General features: G+C 43.6%; 1 protein-coding gene across 2 annotated transcripts in view; it reads left to right on the top strand.

The window, feature by feature from the left end:
• The first annotated feature begins 4,847 nt into the window (after positions 1-4,847).
• CACNB4 (calcium voltage-gated channel auxiliary subunit beta 4) overlaps positions 4,848-23,514 on the top strand; it is a 242,065-nt gene continuing 223,398 nt past the window's right edge. Inside the window, exons 1-2 of one of the 2 annotated variants that reach the window (XM_027590445.2) lie at positions 4,848-5,038; positions 5,592-5,675. In XM_027590445.2, the coding sequence (XP_027446246.1) occupies positions 4,979-5,038; positions 5,592-5,675 (144 nt within the window). In that variant the 5' untranslated portion in view covers positions 4,848-4,978. Of the gene's footprint in view, positions 5,039-5,257; positions 5,358-5,591; positions 5,676-23,514 lie in introns of those variants that run through there. The other variant, XM_027590446.2, reaches the window with a different exon arrangement.

Here is a 23,514-nt window from a genome sequence, read left to right as displayed (position 1 = left end):
GAAATTACTGCCTGTGCTCTCTTCTAGGATTTTTATGGTTTCAGGTCTCACATTTAGGTCCATATAAAAATAACAGCTTTATTGAGAGAATCCACATACCATACAATTCATCCATTTAAAGTGTACACTTCAGTGGTTTTTAGCATATTCACAATACGTGCAACCATCACTATAATCAATTTTATTTTTTTATTATTATTTTTTAAAGATTTTATTTATTTATTTATGTGACAGAGAGAGATACAGCGAGAGAGGGAACACAAGCGGGGGGAGTGGGAGAGGGAGAAGCAGGTTTCCCGCGGAGCAGGGAGCCCGGTATGGGGCTCAATCCCAGGACCCTGGGATCATAACCTGAGCCAAAGGCAGACACCTAATGACTGAGCCACCCACGTGCCCCTATAGTCAATTTTAGAACATTTTCTTCACTTCCAAAAGAAGGCTTGTACTTTTTTTTCCTTTTTAACTTAATTGTTTTTTCTTTTTCCCCCAAGTTTCTCTTTCAATTCTAGTTAATTAATGTATAGTATAATATTGGCTTCAGGAGTAGAATTCAGTGATTCATCACGTACATACCACACTCAGTGCTCATCCCAACAAGTGCCCTCCTTAATACCCATCACCCATCTAGCCTATCCCCCACCCACCACCCTCCAGCAACCCTCAGTTTGAAGAAGCCCTGTACCTTTAGTTGCCACCTTGATAACTCCCAGCCTAATCTATTTTTAGTCTCTAAAGATATCCCTGTTGTGGACATTGCATATAAGTGGAATCATACAACATATAACCTTTTGTGATTGATTTCTTTCACTTAGCATATTTTCAAGGCTCACCCATGTTGTAGCATGTATCAATACTTCATTCCTTTTTATTGCAGAACAATATTCCACTGATAGATATACCACATTTTTTTTAATTCATTCATCAGTTGGTGCACATTTGGGTTGCTTCCAGTTTTGGCTATTAGGAATAATGCCAAACATTCTTGTACAAGTTTTTGCATGGACATATTCCTTGATTTGTCTTAGCTATATACCTGGGAGTGGACTTGCTGCATCATATGGTAACTCCATGTTTTACTTTTTGAGGAACTGTCAACAGTGTTTTCTATAGTGGCTGTACTGTTTTATAATCCCATCAACAGTGTATTACAGTTCCAATTTCTTCGTATCTTTGCCAACACTTATTTTTGATTATAACTATCCTAGTGGATGTAGAGTGGTATCTCGTGGTTTTGATTTGCATTCCTCTGATGACTAATGATGTCAAGCATCATTTCATGTGCTTATCAGTCATTTGGATATCTTTTTTGGAGAAATGTTTATTCAAATAAATAAATAAATAATTGCCCATTTTAATTAATTAATTAATTAGAGAGAGTGCCCAAGGGTGTGGGTAGGGGTGGGGTGGGGTAGGGGCAGAGGGAGAGGAAGAGAATCTTTTTTTAAAAAGATTTATTTATTTATTTGAGGGGGAGTGGGGCGGCGGGGGTGGGGGGAGAGGAGCAGAGGGGAAGGGAGAGAGGGAATCCCCAGCTGAGTGTAGAGGCCCATGCATGGTTTGATCCCACTACCCCAATATCATGACCTGAGCCAAAATCAAGAATCAGATGCTTAAATGACTAAGTCACCCGGGTGCCCCTCTTTGTCCATTTTTAAAATAGGATTTTTATTACTGAGTTGTAAGATTTCCTTATATATGTGTTATAGATAGGAGTCCTTTATCTGATATATGCTTTGCAAACATTTTCTCCCATTCTGTGGGTTGTCTTCACCTTCTTGATAGTGCCCTTTGAAGTACAAAAATTTTTAATTTTGGTGAAGTCCAATTTAATTTTTTCTTTTGTTGCTTGTACTTTTGGAGTCATATCTAAGAATCCACTGCCAAATCTGAGTCATGAAGACTTACCCTTATGTTTTCTTCCAATAGTTTTACATTTTTACCTCTTTCATATAGATCTTTGGTCCATTTTGAGTTAATTTTTGTATGTGGTATAAAGTAAGGGTCCAACGTCATTCTTTCAGGCCTGGTGCTGGGGGCAGGAACAATGGTGCACCTGTCTTTGTGTGACACACCCCCCCTTCAGGAGCTGAGTGCTTGGTAGGGAGGGACAGCATGCCAGGTCTCCAGGTTTGCCTCTGCGTGAGCAGTCAGGGCCCCAGTATTCTCAGCGGCTCTGTGCCAAAGGTAGAGCCTCCATCCCACAAGTGGGGGCTGGGCCAAAGAAGGGAGCCCACTCCTCTCTGCTGTATTTGATGGGAATTTAACCTCAGCAACAAGGATGTGAGGGCAGGATGATAAATGCTGATGTCCTGTCCCTCCGAGGAAGAGAACCCTCCCACTGGAGCTGATGGGAGAGGAAATGTTGTGTTCCAGGGTGCACCAGTGTGGAATGGAGTTTCTCTCTTGCTGAGCTGGATGGAAGCAGGGAAAGAGGGAGCAGGTCTTGGTTCATATACCACAGACTCTAACTTTTCTTTCTGAATTTTAGTGAATTTTCTTGAATAAATGTTTATTTGTTGTGTACCCTTAGGACCATTCCAGAGATTTAAATTAAAGAAAAATGACAATTTTTACCAGTTTTGCTGTAGGGTAGATGCAGAGAGCTCCTCACTGTCATGCTGCTGTAGATTCTTTTTTCATAATTTAAAGTCAGTGACTGTGGGCAGTGGAAAGCCAGAAAACTCAAATTTTGGTGCCCACATAATAACTCATTATATATATATATATATATATATATATATATATATATATATGATCTATCTATCTATATAAAATATCAGCTATTAAATGGCTCAGAACTAAAGATGGACTGAGTCGATGGTAACCAAAGCAAGGAGTTCTGCATTGGCAGACATACCACTACCCATAAACTTTAGGAAATATCTACTATATGTAAGGTATACAAATACAAGATAAAAAGCTAAACATCTATTTTGGAAATTAGGCGATTTTCATAAAAGACAACTAATAAACCAAGGCAGTCTACAGTAAATGCCCAGGGAATAAGGACTCCAGTTTTTCATAGGCATGAGAAACTCTCCAGGACTGGAGTGATCAGGGAGGGTTTTGGTGAAGGAAGCCTGGGCTGGGGTAGGTTTCGTGTGTGGCTGGGGTAGTTTTGGAGGAAAATGTAGGATTCCGCTGGGTGGGTGGGCTGGAGGTAGGACACATTCCAAGGCAGAAGTACTGAAGTGGGATTGTATTTGGTCTGTTTGAGCAATAATGAGTCGTCCTGACTGCTTGCTGGAAGGTTTGTATGAAGAGATTAAGTAAGAAATGAAGTGGTGACCAGAAAAGCAGGGGGGAGAAGTGGGGCTTGGTTGTTGAACCCTGTCTTGCAGGCTGCTGAGAGCAATGAGTGCTTTTTAGAGAAGAATGACTTTGGCAAAGAGATTTTAGGAAAATGACTTTGCCTGTAGTGTGTAGTTGGAACGAAGTGTGTGTGTGTGTGTGTGTGTGTGTGTGTGTGTGTGTGTGTGTGTGCAGGCGCATGCAGAGCCCCAAGGCAAGGAGACTAGTTATTGGACTGTACAAAGAAATGAAGGTCTGGATTAAGTGACGAAGGCGGGAATGGAAAGGAAGTGTTTGGTGGGTGGTGATAGAATCAGGACCTCAATAAGCAGCCAATTGTTAAAACAAACATGGCAGTTTCCATAAAAAATACTAGAATGTGAGGTGACGAGGGCTGATTTAGCAGTTTGAGATACTATGTATATTTTATTGATGGGTTTCTCATGCAGTTAACTATAGATAAACGGGTCTCTTTATTTTTGAATTCTCATATATTTTTCTTCCCTCTTCTTAATACTTCAAATTCCTCTTCTCCACAGTTTGCACTTAATTTGATTTCATTTTTTAAAGTTTTTTTTCTTTATTTATTTGACAGAGAGAGAGAGAGAGAACGCGACAACAGGAACACAAGCAGGGGAGTGGGAGAGGGAGAAGCAGGCTTCCCGCCGAGCAGGGAGCCCGATGCGGGACTCGATCCCAAGACGCTGGGATCACAACCCAAGTCGAAGGCAGACTCTCAACGACTGGGCCACCCAGGCGCCGTTTAATTTGATTTCAAATTAATCTCTTGTATGTGCAGGAGGAAACCAAGGGTTGCAACAATGGCACGGATTCTGTATGGTTTCAAGGATGAGTTTCCTCGCTTGAAATCAGCTATCCGCGTAGAAATGGGAGGCACGTGGCCAAGTCTTGCTTTTTAGCAGGTCGAACATGACCTTCAAAACTCCTTAGGACACGCTAATCTCCTGCGAGGCTGAATCAGACTCAGGCTGGCAGGGTCTCCCGCGGCCGCCTGCATGTGTATGGCTCGGGGTTGTGAAGCTATAGTTGACAAAACAATCCACAAAACCTCACGCCTTACCACAGTGGGCTGATGAGATGAGTGAAGTCGCGGAAAGAAGGTTCTGTTCTTGCCCTTTTAAAATTCCAGTGCACCAAACACACACGCGCTCGAGCACGCACACACACACACACACGCGCGCCCGGTCGGCTCTTCCCACTCCCTGCCACACTGCACCGGCGTCCCTCCCCAAGTCCTGATTCATGAACCGTGCCACCTTTGTCTCATTTGAAACTGTGCAGACTATTTTAATCCTCCCACCCCCATCCCAGATTTCCCCCCTCCCTTCATCCTCTGGAAAGCTCTGATGTAAGGCGCTCGCTAGGTGGGGGGAGCGCTTCTCCCCACCGGCTCGGGTAGGCGAGATCCCCATGAGCCCCCTCCGCGGGACCTCCGTCTGCGGGGGCCGTTGCCCGTGACCCCGCTGCGGGCGCGGGGGTAGCGCCTAGGTCCCTTTAAGGTGCCGCGCTCCAAAGTGCGGGCAGGCAGCCGGGAGCCGGCGCGAGTCCCGCAGCCCGCTGGAGAAGTCCTGCCGCCCTCCGCTCCTCCCGCTTGCGAGCCTCCGGGGGCCTGCCCGCCCTCCGCCCACCGCGCACCGCGCACAGACCAGCCATGCGGCCGTGAACCATGTCCGCCTCTTACGCCAAAAACGGGCCGGCAGACGCGCCGCACTCCCCCACCTCTCAGGTACCACCCCCTCCTCCTCCTGCCCCCCTCCTCCCAGCCCCGGCTGCCTGAGCGCGCCCCGCCTTCCTGCCCGCCACGCGGGGTCCCCAGTCCTGGGAGTCCGCCGCCCGGCGCTCCTACCCCTCCTCCGCGTCCCTCTCTCCTCCAGCTCCTCCTCCGTCTCCTCCTCCCCCTCCTCCTCCCCCTCCTCCTCCTCCCCCTCCTCCTCCTCCTCACCACCTCGTCGGTCTCAGCGCTCCCGCTCTGGAGCCCGCAGCCTTCCCCAACCGATGCCGGGGACTCGGACCCCGCGCCCCAAGAGTCTTTGTTAATGGATGTGGTGGGTGCTCGCGGGCTGCTTTTCCCGGGCATCTTTTCAACCGTCGAGGCTTGTGGTGGGTGGGTGAGTGGGTGGGGGCAGATGCTGTATGTGGGGACCGCGGAGGAGACTGGGGTGCGGGCTCTGGGAGACCCCCGGGAGCTGGTCCGGAGGCTGACTCTAGCCCGGGGTGGTCGCCCGGCTCCACGCTTCGGTCCTCACCGGCTTCTCTCTGGCCCCGTGTGTCGAGTCCAGGTGGCCCGAGGCACCACGACCCGGAGGAGCAGGTTGAAAAGATCCGATGGCAGCACCACTTCAACCAGCTTCATCCTCAGACAGGTATGAGGCGGACTCGGGGAGGCGGCGGGGGGCGGGCGGCGGTGATGGGCAAGCTGGGGAGAAGGCCCGGTGCGGGGCGCGGGGGTCGGAGAGCCGAGCGCTGCCCCCACGAGCCGGAGCGGCGGGTCGCGTCTCTGCGCGCCTCTCTACGGCTGGGGCCCGGCGCTCCCTCTGCGTCCTTCTTCCGCAGCCCCTGCGCGCTGTCTTCGCGGCCAGGCGGCTCCGCGCCGCCCTAGAAGTTCGTGCGTGCGGACGCAAGTTGGTGGAGACCTGGTTTAGGGCAGGGATATTGAATTGAAGACTGAAAAGTATTTCTAGTTGCACTTTCTGTGTGTGGAGAAACGTCTTCAAGTCGTGTACTTGACTTTGAGTAACCAGAGCCCATGGGGCCCGGCACATGGTTTGATCTGGCTGAGAGTTCGTGGTCTCTGCTGTTTTGCCCTATTTCGAACACTCTTCTCCGTCTAGGTCTTGGGAGAGATCTGCGAGCTCTGGTCAAATGAAAGACACTGCGAACAGAAAGTTTGGTGTCACTTGGGACCTATTCTTTGGTTCGCTTAACTAGGGAAGGACTGCCCAGATCTGTTAAATCAAAATAAGCCAAGGCCGGCACTCAGTCCCGGGGTCTGGGTGGTACTACACTTAGTGTTTGTTTTCTTCGTGGTTGTTTCCTTCTGCGTGGTTTTAGTGAGTGTTCTGTGTGCTAAAGATCGCCGGTTACACTGAATGCTTAGATCTCTTTCACCTTGACATAGGAAATTGGTCCTTAATTTTTGTACTGCCCATGTGCTGTAAATGAAACCATCTCTACATAGCTGCTGGGTGCTAGCGAGATCATGCAAAAGTGAATCACCTTTATCTTTCTTTGGAACAGAAAAACTGTGGAGGTGTGTGCTTTCCGGGTGACTTGGGAATACTTTGGTCGTCGCCCCAAGACGCTTTTATCCCAGGCTCTGCTGTGGGTTGCTGGAGTGACCTTGGGAAGTTCTTTTCCCTCTAGGTCACTCAGAGCATTGTGTAATGTGTTTTTAACCAATGATGGCAGCTGCGGTGTGTTTCCTTAGTGATTATCATCAATTTAAACAGATTATCCACGACAAATAGGTTTTAGATTCAAAATTGGACTCAGACTTCTTCTAAAGGGTTCATAAAACATATTTAGATAATATTTATCATGCAGATATTCATTTTCTGCGAACAAATTATTACTACTACTGTTTAATTCAGTGAACACCACGCATTTGCATTATTAATATAAATATATTTTAGATCCTGAATTCATTCTAAAATTTCATTCTATCCCCTTTGCAATGCTTGCTTGGGTCATTTGTGTATTTGATAAAGCAAAGACATTCTTCACCTTTAAAAAATTTTTGACTTATGTGACTGAGATCTTGTTGATGTTTATTTTGTAGGTGCCTATTTTTGGTAGTGTTTTTTTGTTGCAGATTCTTAGAAATACTAATTATACAGCAGTGTATTCCGTGAACTGTTTGACTAAAACTTTTGAGCTCATCTACACTATCACTTCACTAATGCTTTACTCTTCCAGCCACAAACAAAACAATCTATATTTTTCTAATATTCTTATTCTTTCCTCAATTTACTCCAATAAATGATTGAGATTAATCCATTTATAAGTTCTTGTTAAGTGTGTTGCTTTGTATTGTCTTAAAAATGTAAAATATTGCATGCTAATAATTTTGGGAGTAATTTAAATGACGCAGATTTTTATTTTTTAAGATTTTATTTATTTGATAGAGAGCACAAGCAGAGGGAGCTGCAGGCAGAGGGAGATGCAGCCTCCTCCCTGAGCAGGGAGCCGGATGTGGGGCTCGATTCTAGGACCCTGGGATCATGACTCGATCCAAAGGCAGACAATCCAAAGGCAGACGCGTAACCGGCTTAACTGACTGAGCCACCCAGGCACCCCAAACAATGCACATTTTTAGAACAAATATATTTCATTAGTTTTTCTGAAATTGGGATTTGTTGATTTAATAAAATGGTCTAATTTAAATTTAGGAGTTAGGTGTAATTGCATTATATACACAATCTTCCTATTTTTTCTGTGCAAAAATAATAGATAATTTTTGTGAGCACTTACAGCTCAGTAAGTATCTTACACATGATCTTGTTTAAATGGCATAATATAGACTTCTATAATGGCTACAATAAAAATAACTGAGGGATTTTTGTTTCTTTGACAAGAGATGAAAAGTTACTGCAAATGGAATTTAACAGTATTTTTTGAACTAAAATTGAAAAGTTTTCACCTGAGTGCCAAAAAATATTTTTTAAGAAGCACAACAGCTGCTTATGTTATTAGAGCCTTATTATTTGTAGAATGACCAGTGATTTATTGTTTTTGAATTCTTGAGACCTTAGAGGGATGGAATTTCTTGGTGATATTTCATAGTCTGTGTGGTGCGTTCACACATGATGAAGATAGTGGGAATGCCAGCAAAATAGTGCTGCTCATTTCTGGTGTCATATTATTTACAAAATTAGGGAGGGAAAGTGTTCCCCCCACAAAAAAATGATATGTCAAATCAGATGTGTCAGACAGGGCTGGTGGTGAAGAACAGAGGACAGTTGGCAAACTCACCTAGTAAAACTGTTCATTCTTTAAACTGGTAAAAAGTTTTAGTGTTTGTGTGTGTGCACATGTGAGTTGGCCTGAAAACAAGCAAATTGAGAAAGAGAGCCTGCCTCTACTCTGTGGACTGCTCACAAAGTCCTTCAGGCATCTTTGACCTTGTTTTGTGGGCTCCTCGACTGCTGGCCTCCATAATCTAGGAGGGATGGAGATTTTGGAATGAATCCAGGGAACAACTAAATGGTTTCTTTGAGGAAAGGTGAGAAGATGAAGTATTTTGCCACTGTAAGAAGAGAGAGCTGGGTGACCCAGTGATGATCTTCAAAGTGTACACAGAGGCATTCTTTGGAAATGTGATGGACTGTTCTCCGTCTTCACTGAGGATGAAACTCAAGAATTGCTGCAACAGAAAAGGAATGATGTTTTACAGGAAGACTTTCTTAAGAATGTTGCTGTTATTGGAATGGCTTTGCAAATGAGCCTGTAGAATTTTTTCCTAGGAGATCACTTCTGACAGACATTTGTGAGTAGGTTTATTAGTGTTTTATTTATTTATTTATTTATTTATTTATTTTTTAAAAAAGATTTTATTTATTTGAGAGAGAGAGTGAGCAAGAGAGAGAGAGAGAGTGTGTGTGTGTGTGTGTGCGCACACAAGCAGGGGCAGAGGGAGAAGCAGACTCGGGGCTCGATCCCAGAGGACCCTAGGATCCTGACCTGAGCCGAAGGCATATTCTTAACCAACTGAGCCACCCCGGGGCCCCTCCTTATTCATGTTTTAAAACTTTAGGAAACACTTATTAAACATTTGCTGTGTGCCCAGCACCGTGCTAGATACTATGAAAGAGGAATGAAAAGATGAATGAGACAGAGCTCCTGAACCCAAAGGATTTTGTAATCTACTTAAGGAGACATAGGTGTATACACATAATATAGTGAAGTGTAGCAAGGAATGAGGGTGTGGGCAAAATGCCTGTGTGCACTAAATATTGAAATACTCTGGGTGTCATTGCACATAGAGTTTGTGTGATGGAGTCCTCCAGGTTAGTCCCATTTTTCTCCCAACTGCGGTTCAAAGAGAAAATTTGATCAGAGTATGATTGGTCTGTTGACCTCTCCTTGTTAAGGCTGCCCTTATGAGGATTGCAAGTCTTACAAAGCCTGACCTCTACTAGTTTCCAGCCTCATCTTTAACCATGATCTTTTAGCTTTGGATGTAGATCTTGAACACACCATCTTTCCTTCTGCCATGGGCTCTTTGGATATGCTGAACCTTCTGTGTGGAGGGCTCTTGTTCTCTCTTCTGCCTACTTAACTTGTAATCTTCCTTGAGACCTAAGTTTCATCTTTACTTTTTTTTTAAGATTTTTTTATTTTTAAGTAATCTCTATGCTCCAGGTGAGGCTTGAACTCACAACTCCGAGATCAAGAGTTGCATGCTCCACCAACTAAGCCTGCAGGCACCCCTAGTCTTCACTTACTTTTCTCATCTCTCTGATGACATCAATTCCTTAACCACCTACCTCATTCCAGAGTGCATTTTGCCAGTTCTCAATAATTAGATTTCTCTGTTAATATCTGTCCCTTCATCCAGATAATAAACAGGGACAGGTCTGCATTTGGTCTCCTTTGTATCTTCAGAATTTAGCATAGTAGATGTTTAATAAATATTTATTTGAATGAATGAAGGAGCGGATGGATGGAGGACTAGCTTGATATATTTTAGGCATGGGGTTCTGCTCTAATATCAAACTCTGTGTTTAATGGGGAGAAATTGCCTCCTAACAAAACTTCCCCAAATTTAGCAGCTTAAAGCAAAAATAATGTTGTTGTTTTTCTTTTTTTTTAGTTTCAGTGTGCTGACCAGTGTGTGGTGTTATCTGGGCACTGGCATGGCTGAAAGATCTAAAATAGCCTTACACATGTGGTTGGCAGTTGCTGCTGGCTGCTGGCTGAGAACTCGACTAGAGCTTTTGGCAGGAGGCTCAGTCTTCCTCCACCTGGGCTCCCAGCATGGTTGCTTGAACTTCCTTACAACATGGTGGCTGGGTTCCAAGAAGGGGCATCCCAAGAAGTAAAGCTGCAGATTTTGTAAAACCTACTGTTAAAAGCTACATGACATTGCTTCTGTTATAGTCTCTAAATCAAAACGAAGGGCTAACTCAGTTTCAAAGGGAGAAGAAATAGACTCTCTTGATGGGGTTTAGCAAGGTCACCTTACAAAAGAGCATATTATTATTGCAGCCATCTTTGGAGCCATCTACTTAAGATCACAGAACCCTGGGCTTTTTTTAAGTACGCTAATCAAATCATCGTGATCATAATTCAGTAAACCCACACTGTATTTAGAGATTGAAAACATATTTAGTTACTAAGTTGATACTATAATAAAACAAACTGGCAAAAAATTCTTTGGGTTATAATTTGGAGATACATTTCTCCAATAAAATGCAGATTCATCAACAGAAGGTGTATGCTTTGTGCATAGCTCTAAGAATAATCAAATGCCTAGAGGCGTGTATATATGCAAAATTCATCCATAAACTTAGAATCACAAAATTTTAGAACAGGAAGACATTGCAGAGGGAAAATACTTCACTTCCTCATTTTCAGATGAATGAGAAGACCCAAGGACATAAAGGCTGCACCATCACATCAAGTAGTAATAGAACTGAGACAGGGGACCTTACTCAGATTCTCCATTTTTTTCCATCACAACACATTTCATCCCTGAAAAATCAGGACAGACATACAAACAGAAATGTGGACACATGAAAGGACATATGGAGCTTATTCCTCTTAGATCCTAGAAATATTCTTTTTTTTTTTTTTAAGAGGGAGAGAGAGTGCATAGTAGGGAGGGGCAGATGGAGAAGGAGAGAGAGGATCCCAAGTAGGCTCCATGCTCACTGCAGAGCCTGATGCAGGGCTCAGTGTCTTGACCCTGAGATCACAGCCCCAGCTGAAATCAAGAGTTTATCCCGTAACTGACAGAGCCAACCAGGTGCCCCTGGTCCTGGAAATATTCTTAACTTATATGGTTACTGTGAAGAACAAAGCAACAACCGGAGAATCTTGAGACTGTAGTTTTTTTCCCTAATTTTACCAGGAGATGGAGTTTTTGTTTGCATGGGTTCATGTAAATTTGTTTGTTTAGTAGTCATTGTATTAGCCAGAGTCTAACAGGAAACAAAACTACTTGCGATTTTACAATTGAGGGACTTGAATGTAGAGGCATGGTTAAACAGGTGATGGGAGAGGTTGGACGCTAACCTTTTGGGTTAGTGACAGCAGGAAGCCACTGTGACCTCTGGGCCAGGAGGGCAAGGAAACTGTTCCTGGAGCCCAAGGGCCAGAGTCACCTGGTAGATGCGGGAGCCCCTGGTGTATTGTTTTGTGGGAGCTAGAAACACAGAGGACATCACCTCACACTTGTTAGGATGGCTACAATAAAAACACAAAAAATAACAAGTGTTGGCGAGGATGTAGAGAAAAGGGCACCCTGGTGCACTGTTGGTGGGAGTGTAAATTGGTGCAGCCACTGTGGAAAACAGCGTAGAGATTCCTCAAAAAATTAAAAAGAGAATTACCGTATGATTTAGCAATCCCACTTCTGGGTATTTATTTGAAGAAAATGAAAACACAAACTTGAAAAGATATATGCACCCCATGTTCATTGCAGCCAATGTTTACAATAGCCAGGGCATGGAAAGAACCTAAGTGTTCATCGATGGATGAGTGCATAAAGAAGTTATGGAGTGTGTGTATATAGAAATATATGTGTGTGTGTGTAACTCAGCCGTAAAAAGAATGAAATCTTGCTATTTGTGATAACATAGATGGACCTTTAAAAGCATTATGCTAAGTGACATAAATCAAATAATAAGACAAATACCATATGATCTCACCTGTATGTGGAATCTAAAAAGCCTCCCCAAACCAAAAAACAAAAGCTGAGCTTATAGAGACAGAGAACAGATTAATGGTTGCCAGAGGCAGGGGTGGGGGAAGAGGTGAAATGGGTAAAGGGGTCAAAGGTACAAGCTTTCAATTATAAAATAAGTAAGTAATGGTGGGTGTAATCTATAGCATGGTGACTATAGTTAATAATATATTGCATATTTGAAAGTTGCTTAGAGACTAGATCTTGAAAGTTCTCATCAAAAGAAAAAATGTGTAACTACATATGGTGATGGATGTTAATTAGACTTGTGATATTTTGCAATATACAGAAATATTGAATCATTACGTTGTACACCCAAAACGAATATAATGTTCTTTGTCAATTATACCTCAATTAAAAAAAGAGAGAGAGAGGCACACACACAGAGGATATATAGCTTCTACTAAAGAAGCCACTTGAGGGCAGAGAATGGGAAGGAATACTCTGCCCCCACCCCCGCCCCCTCCCAGCCAGCCCTCAGTCTCCTGATGCACCTCCCCTTGGCTAAGCCCAGCTGGAAACCGGCTGACTGGGAGCCTGGGAAGCAGCCTGCAGACCCTTGGCCCTCTTGAGATAGAAAGGAGCACAGAGAGAGGGGAGAATGAATCTGAGGGAAATGGGACAGGACCAGCACAACCATTATTATATTGTAACTGCACGGAAGACAATAATGATTTGTGTTCATTAACGAAATTGGAAGTTTACTTGCTCTGTAAGTAAACTTCCTGGCTAAGTGGGATAATACAGTTACAGTGAACCTGAGGGAAATTTCACACCTATTTCCTGTGTGAATTTTATCTGGAATGCATCTTCCCAAATTGAGACCAAGAAAGAACTCTGCGTCTCGTGGCCAACTGCTCTGTTCTCGCTCTTGGGCTTGAATACATGGAACTGAATTTACCATGCTCCTTATTGAGAAATCCAGTTCCTGGGCAGCTAACCTGTGAACCAGTCACTTGTGCTTTTCTCCAAGTCCCTGTTCTTGGCACACAGAGTTCCCTAAAGTCTCATTTTTATAGAATAAAGAACTATTTATCCTTCAGTTTAGGATGGTGAGATTTTTTTTTAATTGAAACTTAGATGAATTTTGATTGAAATTTTAATCTTTCTAGAAAGTTATAGGATGCTGTGTGGACACTTAAGCTGAAAAAGACCTTGGTTTTTTGTGGCCCTCTCTCTTTAATGACTCTGCTGCCTCCCCAGACAGTGTCGTCCTCGGGTGTTAAGGAGCAGAGACTGCTTGTTCATTCATCAAGGGAAAAAGTAAGGGTGGGACTAAAGAGAATGTGGTTGAGTCAAACCATGTGGTGTAGCTCAATGTAGAAACCAGTCCCTCTGCTTCTGGTGAGTCTACTAGCTCAGTTGGGGTAGCTGAGCCCAGCCAATCTAGTTCTGACCCATCTTTTCTGGCTGATGTTGTAGCATTAGCCAAACTCCTGATCTTCTTCCTAGTTTGGCCATTTCTTGGTCTCATTTCTGCAGCTCAGACTCCAAGAAAGCATCAGCCCTAACCAGGGAGAGCAGGCTTGCAGTTCACTCAGACTCACTGAAGGCTCTGGGAAATATCTGCAGGCATGTGCGCAGAGGGGTATGCAGGCCCCATTCTGCTGTCCGGCCTCTGCATGCTTTGTTTTAGGCAACACTTTGGAGCGGAATGTTTCCTAGAACAGTGCCATCCTCTCTGTTGCTCGCTCTTTGCTGGAGCTTCCTTCCCAGCAGGAGTGTGTGCCTTGAGAATGGGTTACAGGCCTCAGCAACATGGATCCTCTTGAGTTTGTCCTTCTGCAGGGTGTGCCTGAGACAGGCCCTGGACCTTTGAACCCAGGGTGTTGCACCATTATTTCCTCTGTGGGGCCGTGCGGAGCATTTCCTTCACCCTCCCCAATCACACACTGTCTTTATAGTGCTTCTCCAGGTTAGAAGACAGCAAATTGCTGAGTCTCGAGAAGAGCTAGGCTGTTACCCACAAAGAACCCCTATAGAAACACATTCTGATCCAAACAGCTGGTACTGCCCTGCTTCACGCAGTTGTATGTCCTTGTACTTTGTGACCCAGAAGAACGCTAATGTAGAATACAACACCCTTCGTTCTAGAAGAGTTGTTACGAACTTGACTACGGAGCAACACATCAGCAATTGTACGTGGCTTTAACCATGTAAACTGGGGCAGGCAGTGGGGGTAGGACTAGAGCTAGAAGCCGAAATTAATGCAAAGACTAAATTATTCAACTTTAAGGGAAGAGTTTTAGGGCTTTCAGGTAACAATAATGATAAGCTGTGTTATATTGCAACCTGCTTTTGGAACCAGAGAAGGCTGATGTTTCATGAACACCTGGCTGGAATATAGAGCTGGCTTTGAAACTCCTTGAAGATAGCTCTCATTTTCACCGGAGTAAATGCGCCCATCTGCAAACTTTCCTATTTTCTTGAGCATGTCCTTTCTTATTACACACATGCACAGAGCAGAGGTGATTCCTTGACTCTGAAGGGATGTCCTTCAGCATTTGTGCTTTATGTCTTGAAAGCTTCTGTGACATCTCCCGAATCTCTCTGATCATTTCACTGTAATCATTTGGATGGCAAACCGGGCCTATCTTATTTCTCATTTTATATTCTTTGTTGGTGGAGGCATCTTTCTCCAGGGCTGCCGTTTAATTTAATAGCTGTGGCAGTAGTCTTTGTTTTGAGAGAAGTATTTTGTAAACATAAACCTAAAAAGAATCTGCATTTTTCTGGGTCATCAAAATCACTAGAAATGGTGACTTTTTGTAGTGTTCACTATATTATATTGTAATACCAATTTTAAACTCCTTAGGAAAACTCTTTTGCAATTTCTTTTTTAGTGTTGGAAAGACTAGCAGTCATGGAAATGCATAGTAACTTCTTCTGTAGATGAATTTATCATACCCTTCTATTCTCCTCTCGAATGGCCCAGTGCTGGGTGTCAAGAACTCAACATGCTGATTATGTTTCCCATTCAAGCAGGTGGGTAAAGTGGTCACTGTTAGGGTTAGAATGTCCAAAGACATGACTTTCTTATTTGGCCTCTTTGTGTGTGTGTGTGTGTGTGTGTGTGTGTGTGTGTGTGTGTGTGTGACGGAGAGGTGAGGCTGTACTCTGTTATCATCATCATCTCATTTTAGAACATTTTCATCACCCCCAAAAGAAACCTTGTACTCATTATCATTCTCCACACTGCTCCCCACCCCTAAGCTAATCTAGTCTGTATGTCTGTAGATTTGCCTATTCTGGACATTTCATATAACTGGAATCATACAATAAAATGTGATCTTTTGTGACTGGCTTCAGTTTTTTTTTCATTAACATATTCTCTACACCAGCCTGAGGGTTTCAAGTTGTAGCCCCCGGTCCAAATGTGCAGATGTTGGCCCCTGTGTGTATAGGGACTTGCCTTTCCTTAACTCTGTGTTCCAGAGAGCTTTTCAAGTCATGGCATTGAATAGGGTAGATCATATTTATATTCTTTGTAGAGCTACAGTCTCAGGTCATAAAGCTGAATTTTGTGGGGAGTAAAACTATTTGACCCGCGTAGAAATCAAATCCCTTATCTTGGCCTCCTTGTCATCAGGATTGAACAAAACTGAGTGACTCTCATCTATAGAAGGGGATTTATATAATAGGATAAGATCACTGGGATTAAAAAAGTGAGCAATAAGAGTAGTTATTGCCATCATTTTCAATAATTTTTCATGATAGAAATATCTTGGAGGGGGATGGGTTAGCCTGGTGATGGGTATTAAAGAGGGCATGTTCTGCGTGGAGCACTGGGTGTTATATGCAAACAATGAATCATGGAACACTACATCAAAAACCAATGATGGAATGTATGGTGATTAACATAACAATAAAAAATTTAAAGAAAAAAAGGAAAAAATGTCTTGGATACTTATAATCCAAAATACCTCTAAATTTTATCTAGATGTTTATAATAACTCAGCTTTGGTAATTATAATTTTTTTTCCTTGGGAGATACAATTAAGGAGAAAGCAGAGTGCTCGAGTCCCAAGTTAAGTACAATATTTATGGGAATTATTGGGTATATAAAACTGTACTCTCTATGTGGCAGGTGCTGCTCAATTATATTTGAGCACTTCCCTGGGGGACAAAAGTCAATTATCAACACAGTTGTGTGGGAGAGAAATAGGTCAGCTGCAAATATTCTCTGCTAATTTCAGAAAGCTTGAGGGGTGCTTTAGTTTGGGGGATATTTTTTATTCTTTCGGTCTCCATGCTGTAGGGAGAACTTCTGGTAGGAAAGGCTCAGTTTTTCATCTGGTATTGGTTGTCATATTCATTTACTCTAACATAAATATTTCTTTTGATCCTATAAAATGAAATTAAACCAAGTAATATCAATAAAAATGATGTCAAATACACATTATAAGAGTAATTGTACCATGGGTGTTATTATTACTATTGCTGTTTCTACATTAGTAGAGATCTTCAGGGTTTAAACTAACCCAATAAAATGCAAATTTTGTATTTCCAAGTATTTTGTTTACTATTTATACATAAGAAGAGTAAAAAGTGTTAATTGTAAAAAAAAAAAAAAAGAACATTGGGTTTTTAAAAAAGTTATGTTTATTTTTTTTATTGTGGTAAAATATACATAACAGGAAATTTACCCTTTTAGCCAATCTTAAGTGTATAATTCAGTGGCATTAAGCACATTCACTAGTGTTACTTTTTTTAGTGGACGCGCAGGTTATTTAAAAAGCATAAGCAGGCAAAACCTAAATATGTCCAACTTATAAATATGCTAAAATCATCCACCTGGATAGGCCTCCCACCATGACTGTGGCCCTTGTTTAAAGCACGGGCAGCAGCAGAAAACAGCCCTTGGTGTTTCATGGAACTGTGGCTCCTGCAGTTGAGAAGAACCAGGAAGCAGCCATCCAGAGGCAGGAGTGGCCTGGAAACTTCCCTGGGCCCTCAGGTGGGCTTGGGGAGCCGGCGGGGGACGGGACAGGGAGCCTGTGCAGGGTGGGAGGGTGGGTGAATGGTGGGATCAAACTTGATCCATTTTAAGCTTTCTTCTGGAACTTTATCTGTTAGGACTCTTTTGCCCCAGAATACCTGTTTTAACACGCCCGAAGGCTTTTGGCACTTCTTCCTCCACTGTCTGAGGTCCAAGCAGTTTCAAATGATTTGGGTTAACGAGCAGCCTATTTGAAAAATATGCTTGTTCCCAGGAGTCTTCAGGGGCTGTAGTCATTCATACAGTATTGTAGCTTGACTTAACTGTTTACAAATAGGCTCATCTTCCCATCCTTTAAAGGTGCACCACAACAAAGCAGATGTGCTCCCCAACAAAGACCTCAGGCTCCCTGAGTCTGTCCTTTCTCACCGTTTCCCCCACTTTCCCATCTAAACTTATCACTTCTGCCCTTGCTACTAGCACACATACCCAGACTTAGACTCAAACCGTGCTTTCTCCCTACCACCCACTCAGTCACTCCATTCCTTCTTGAGGACGGTCTCACCATTTTCACATGATGACAATCTTTCTGTCAAACCCTTGTAGAACCTTTGCCTACAAAGCTCTGCAATATGGCTCCAGATCGCCTTCTCCGGCATTCTTATTTATTTATTTATTTATTTATTTATTTAGATTTTACTTATTTGTTTGAGAGAGAGGGAGAGAGAGTGCGAGCGGGGAAAGGGACAGAGGTGTGGAGAGAGAGAGAATCTTAAGCATACAGCCTGCTGAGCGTGGAGCCTGATGTAGGGTTCCATCTCACGACCCATGAGATTATGACCTGAGCCGAAACCAAGAGCCAGACGCTTAACCAACTGGGCCACCCAGGCACCCCTTGCTGGCCTTCTGTTTTGTCTGTTCACTTGTTAGATTCTCCTTTGTGTAAGCTGAATGTCCCCAGGCCCCATCAGCCTGTGGGTCTCTGTGGACAGGTACCATGTGGGACAAGAGGAAGGAGGAGCGGGAGAAGTTGTAAGGAATCAACATTAATCATCCGCATTTTGCTTGTTCACCTTTCCTATGTGTAGGTAGACATAGGACCTCAACACCTGCCTCCTAATATCTTGTCCATTTTTTCTGGGAGTCCAGCGGGTGCTCACAGCTCCGTCCCTCATTGATGTCTGCTGCCACAGCCTTTGAGGAAGGCTTCTCCTGCTGTAGTAGCTCTGCCTCTAGGAGTAGACACTGCTTTCCTCCAGCTAGGATGCTGCTTGTCAGGCAAAACCTAGAAGGTGACACACAGCACCATGCTCCTCAGCCTCTCTGGACAAGCTTGTTCCAGACGTCCTCCACTCTGGGTCACACTTGGTCCCTTGGGCACTTGGATAGAGCTTCCTGTGCCCTGCATGTCCAAGAGTCCCTTGTAAAGCCTGCTTCTGTACTTTTGGCCTGCATCTCTCTATAGGGTCCCACTGGGGAAAAGGCATTATTCTCCGTCTGCCCCAGGACTGAACCACCCAGGCGCCCCTGTAACGTTGTTTCTTAATGAGAAAATATATACCAAGTTTCAGATAACTGACTCAACAATGAATTTCTGGGACACAAGTATTAATACAGGAATGACTACTGAATTAATATTTCCCAGGACCTCCGTTTTTCTGCCTGCAAAATGGGGGTTTAAGTGGGGAGGGCTAGTGACCTATGAGGTTCCTTCAAGCTCTAGTATGATAGGACTTTATGTCTGTGTCTGCAGATGTGTGTGGTCAGCTCGTACATCGTGCTAGAAACCACTGTATTCTGTAGTTTTTGCAGTTATCCTGTGTTACTTAGCTGCTGAGATGAACTCATAAAACATAGGATCATTCAATATCAAATATTATTGAAAGTATTAGAGGACGATATCCTTTTTAGAAGGTAACAAAAGAGATGATCTGGAGAAGCTTACGAGAGGAAAGATAATTTGGGATAGAGCTGGAATTTATAACAGTTTCAAGCATATGCATGTGACAAGAAAGGGTGTGTGGAGAATAGAGTGGGTTGTCAGGAATGAAATATTTGTGTACTGTGGTAAGATGGTTCGCAGATGTGCATCCTGGAGGCTATTAAGAGGAGATTGGCTGTGGAGTGGTGTAGCTCCTGGTGCTATGATTATTACAGCGACCAGGAAGAGCAAGTAGCTAATGGGGCTTTAAATCTATAATAAAGAATAACAAAAGTTGCCATATTGAAACTTTGCTGAAGGTGAGTCGAACCGCAAGATTGATTTATATCATTTGAAAACACTGCATTAGGAGCTTTCAATATTGACTTTCCTGCTTATCCCTAGTTTCTTAGAGGCATAATGTTTAGCATACGTGGTTCAGCTTGGGTTCCCATTTTCTGATAAATAAGGCAGGAATTTCTGTTTTTAACCAATATTAACTATTTAATAAGTAGACTTCGGTGGATATTTTTATAACAGATCTCATGTGTTCAAGTTGCTTGGGTAAGCTGGTGCACTTAACTATTTTCTTTCTCTTCTCTCTTCCAGTCAGTGGCACATGCTACTTATTTATTATTTAAAGATATATTTATATCCTGCCTTGTTCTAGAAATGACTTACATTAGCTCGTATGATATCACAAGCCAATAAAATGAACTAAGGAGAAAATAAGCGTAAGAATGTGTGCTGAGTACACAAAATGTGTGCCAACAAAACTCTAGTTACTTGCTAGTTGGGAGCCTCAAGTTTGACTCTGAACTTCATAGGAACTACCTAAAGAAGAAAGCAAGATCAGTTACAGGATTTACAATGTCCAAGAATAAAAATAAAGTTGTTCTTTAGAAAAAGCACAAATACTTCCCACACTGAGACTAGAGAGAAAGTTGTCCCTTGTTTTCATAGAGTCAACGCTGTGTACGACAGTAGGTTAAACCGTGAAGTGACACTTTATCATAATTCTAGAGTTGTTTCTTATAATTATCCTTCAATGTAGAGGTAATGTTCCTCATCATGCTGAAGTACAGTTCAATAAAAGCAATTGTGTGGGAGCCATTGATACAAGGTCCACAAGTGTCTGTGATTCTCAGCGTTGGCTGCATATTAGGATCACCAGGTAAATATGTAAAACTCCATGGGCTGTTTTCAACCAGGATGTATTAGTCAGGATAGGTCAGGGGATGCTGCGGTGATAAAAACTTCCCTAAAACAACGACTACAGCAACACAGACTTGTTGTGCATTCACACCCCATGTATCTCCTGGGATGGCTGGGGCCTTCCTTGCTGTTGTTCTTTACTCCAATAGAGAAGCCATTCCCTGGCATATTTCAGTTTGCTGCAAAAGAGGGAATGAGAGACATGGTGGATCATACATTGGCTGTTGAGGCTCTGCCTGGGCATATGCTAAGCTGATGTACCACTGAAATAAGAAGATATAATGTATATTTCTTTGTCACTCACCAGTCCAGAGGTAGGTGGGCAGTTCAGAGTGGTAAATAGCTCTATTCTGAGAGATCAGTGTTCCAAGGACCCAGGCTAGTGGGCAGGCTCTGCCATTCTCAACATCTAGATTCCATCTTTGGGTCCAGCGTGACTGCTCCAGGCATCAGTTTCCTAGGCAGCTCAAAGGGGAAAGAAGAGAATAAGCAGTTTCATTTTTAAAGGAATGACCTAGAAGTTAAACATATTTCTTGTGCTCCAAACCCATTGGCCTGAACTTTGTCGTGAGGCTACATCTGCCTTCAAAGGAGACTGAGAAATGTGGTCTCTAGTTGAGTAGCCACGTGAAGGCTAAAAATTGTGATGGCTCTATTTCTGGTAGGAAAGAGAGAATGGTTATTGGGGCCAGTTAGACAGACTCTGTGTTGTCACAGTAGTGGTTTGCAAAGTTTGGCTTTAACATAAAAATTTCTTCAAGTGAAATTGCAGATGTTATCCTTGGTGATGTAATCAGCATACTTGGAGATGCTTTGATGGGGAGGGATTATATCTGGATCACCCTCCCAGTTTCCTCCTCATGCTCTCTGCAGCAGTTCTAGAGGCCCCTCGAAGGACCCATGAACATCAGTGCTATAGATGAACTGATGATCTGCATATGCTGTAGGCCATCCTCCTGAAATATTGTTCTTCATGGACGAATTTTGGGATGATCCTGGGTTGATGGGTCTGAATAATCCTTGCAATCAGTTCTGTCTCCGAAAGCCATCTCAAATCCATCCACTTCTCTCCATCTCTCTCACCACCAGCCTAGTTTCTAATGTGAGCTGCATCATCTCTCTTTTGGTCTCCTGAAAATCTCCCTGCTTCCCTTCACCACCACATCCATTCTTTACACAACTTCCAGAGTTGTCTTTTTAAGAAGGAAATCGGATCATGGCATTCCCCTCTTTTAAACCCTCCAAATGGATTGCAGTTGTGTGAAAGTCTAATCTAAATTCCTTATTGTCTACAAGGCTCTGTAGTGATAGAACTCCTGCCAGACTCTTATTTCATCTGCCACACCCCTGCTTACTACTCTGTACTCCCCCTGCAGCCCCTTCCTCCAGTCCAAGGCCTTCTTTGTATTCTTTGAATAAGCCAAGGTTTTTTTTTTTTTAATATTTTATTTGACAGAGAGAGAGAGAGAGAGCGTGTGCACATGAGCACAAGCAGGCAGAGCGGCAGCCAGAGGGAGAGGGAAAAGCACGTTGGTGCTGAGCAGGGAGCCTCACGTGGGGGTCCTGGGGCAGATGCCTAACTGACTGAGCCACCCAGGTGCCCCTGAATAAGCCAAGGTTAATCCTGTCTCTGGGCCTTTGCATCTCTGTCCTCTTGTGCTGGAATGCTCGTTCCCCAGCTCTGTACATGGCTGATTCCTTCTCATTCCTTCTCCCATCTCAGCCCAAACGTTACCTTCTCAGACCTCCTCTGGCTGCCCATTAAAGGCAGGCCCCCTCTTGTGTTTACTCGCTATCATGTTCCTTTATTATCAGAAATCACCTTAGTTGCATAGTCTTCTTTTTATTTATTCATTCCCATCCATCCTTACAGGAACGTAAGCATCAAACCTGTACATCCTTGTACATTCCAGGTGAACAGAATAAGCATCTGACACATTATAAGTGTTTAATAAATTCTGATTGGTAAATGAACAGAATGATAGTGATTTTGAGATTCAGCACCTGGATAGGAACCCAGGTAAGGCCTAGTCTTTGTTGTCAGTTAAGTGAGACATTGTGCCAAGGATAGACTTGATGTTTTCTTTTAAGGGTTGAGGTATCTAAGAAGAACATGTTTCTGAAAAGAAGATTTAGAGGTGATCCATGGACTGAGGGTCTTCTCAGAAAGTGGTTGAAAGGTTACTCAAAAACATGAAGACGACTGTTTGTGGACCCATAGTGTCAAGCTCAAAGACATAGCAGCAGTGTTTTTGGCTTGGAAAAAAAAGCAGGTGTGGTCCCATGGCACCTTGGCCCCTACCATGGCACCTTGAGCTCCGGACAATTCCCTTTCTAATCTACTTTCCCAGTAGACCTAAGCACTGGATTGCAAGACTTGATGTCAGGGATGTTAGGTACAATTTGGTGACATGCAGGTGAGCAATAGCTTTACTCTCTTAGTGGTTTCATTTGGATGCTCCATCCGGGATTTGCTTCAGAACAGTTTCTCCCTGAACGGAGGGTGTCTAAGAAGCCTCTTGGTCAGCACCAACTGACTAGCACTTGGCCTCAGCAGTTCATCACCTTGTGGCTGATGCTTTGGTCTGGGGCCAGAGACTGGATGCCTGAGTCCTGCAGACCAGATCTTTTCATCCCAGAGTTCCTTAGGATGTGCTGGACTCTGGAACTCGAGCCAGAGTTAGGAAAGGCTGAGACAGGTGTCTGTGTGTATGGCCAAAGGGAGTGTGGCTCAGTGCCTGCAAAGAGACAAGCTGGCAGTGTGACCAGACCTGAGGGGAGGCTCTCAGTCAGGCCAGAGGTCAAACATGGGAAAATCCGCAGGGCCAGCGGGACGGAGGAAGTAAACACTGCAGCTGTCCTCCACATCTGCTGGCACTCCCTGTGGGTTGCTCTCCCCTCCACTTCTTTTTCTGGTGAACTCCTACTTCTTCATGACTGTGTAAATGTCACATCCTCTGTACAGTCTTCTCCTATAGCCCCGGGCAGAATTAGTTTCTTTCTTTCTTTTTTTTTTCTTAAGACTTTATTTATTTGTCAGAGAGAGAGCGCACAAGCAGGGGGAACAGCAGGCAGAGGGAGAAGCAGACTCCCCCTGAGCAAGGAGCCCGATGCGGCACTCGAGCCCACGATCCTGGGATCATGACCCAGACGCCCAACCGACTGAGCCACCCAGGCATCCCCAGAATTAGTTTCTCCCTCCCCTAGTACATCTGGAGCACT

Source organism: Zalophus californianus, chromosome 3 (genome assembly GCF_009762305.2).
Source record: "Zalophus californianus isolate mZalCal1 chromosome 3, mZalCal1.pri.v2, whole genome shotgun sequence".
Taxonomy (NCBI): domain Eukaryota; kingdom Metazoa; phylum Chordata; class Mammalia; order Carnivora; family Otariidae; genus Zalophus; species Zalophus californianus.
Note: the sequence above shows the minus strand (reverse complement) of the source record. Positions and strands in the feature narration are given on the sequence as shown.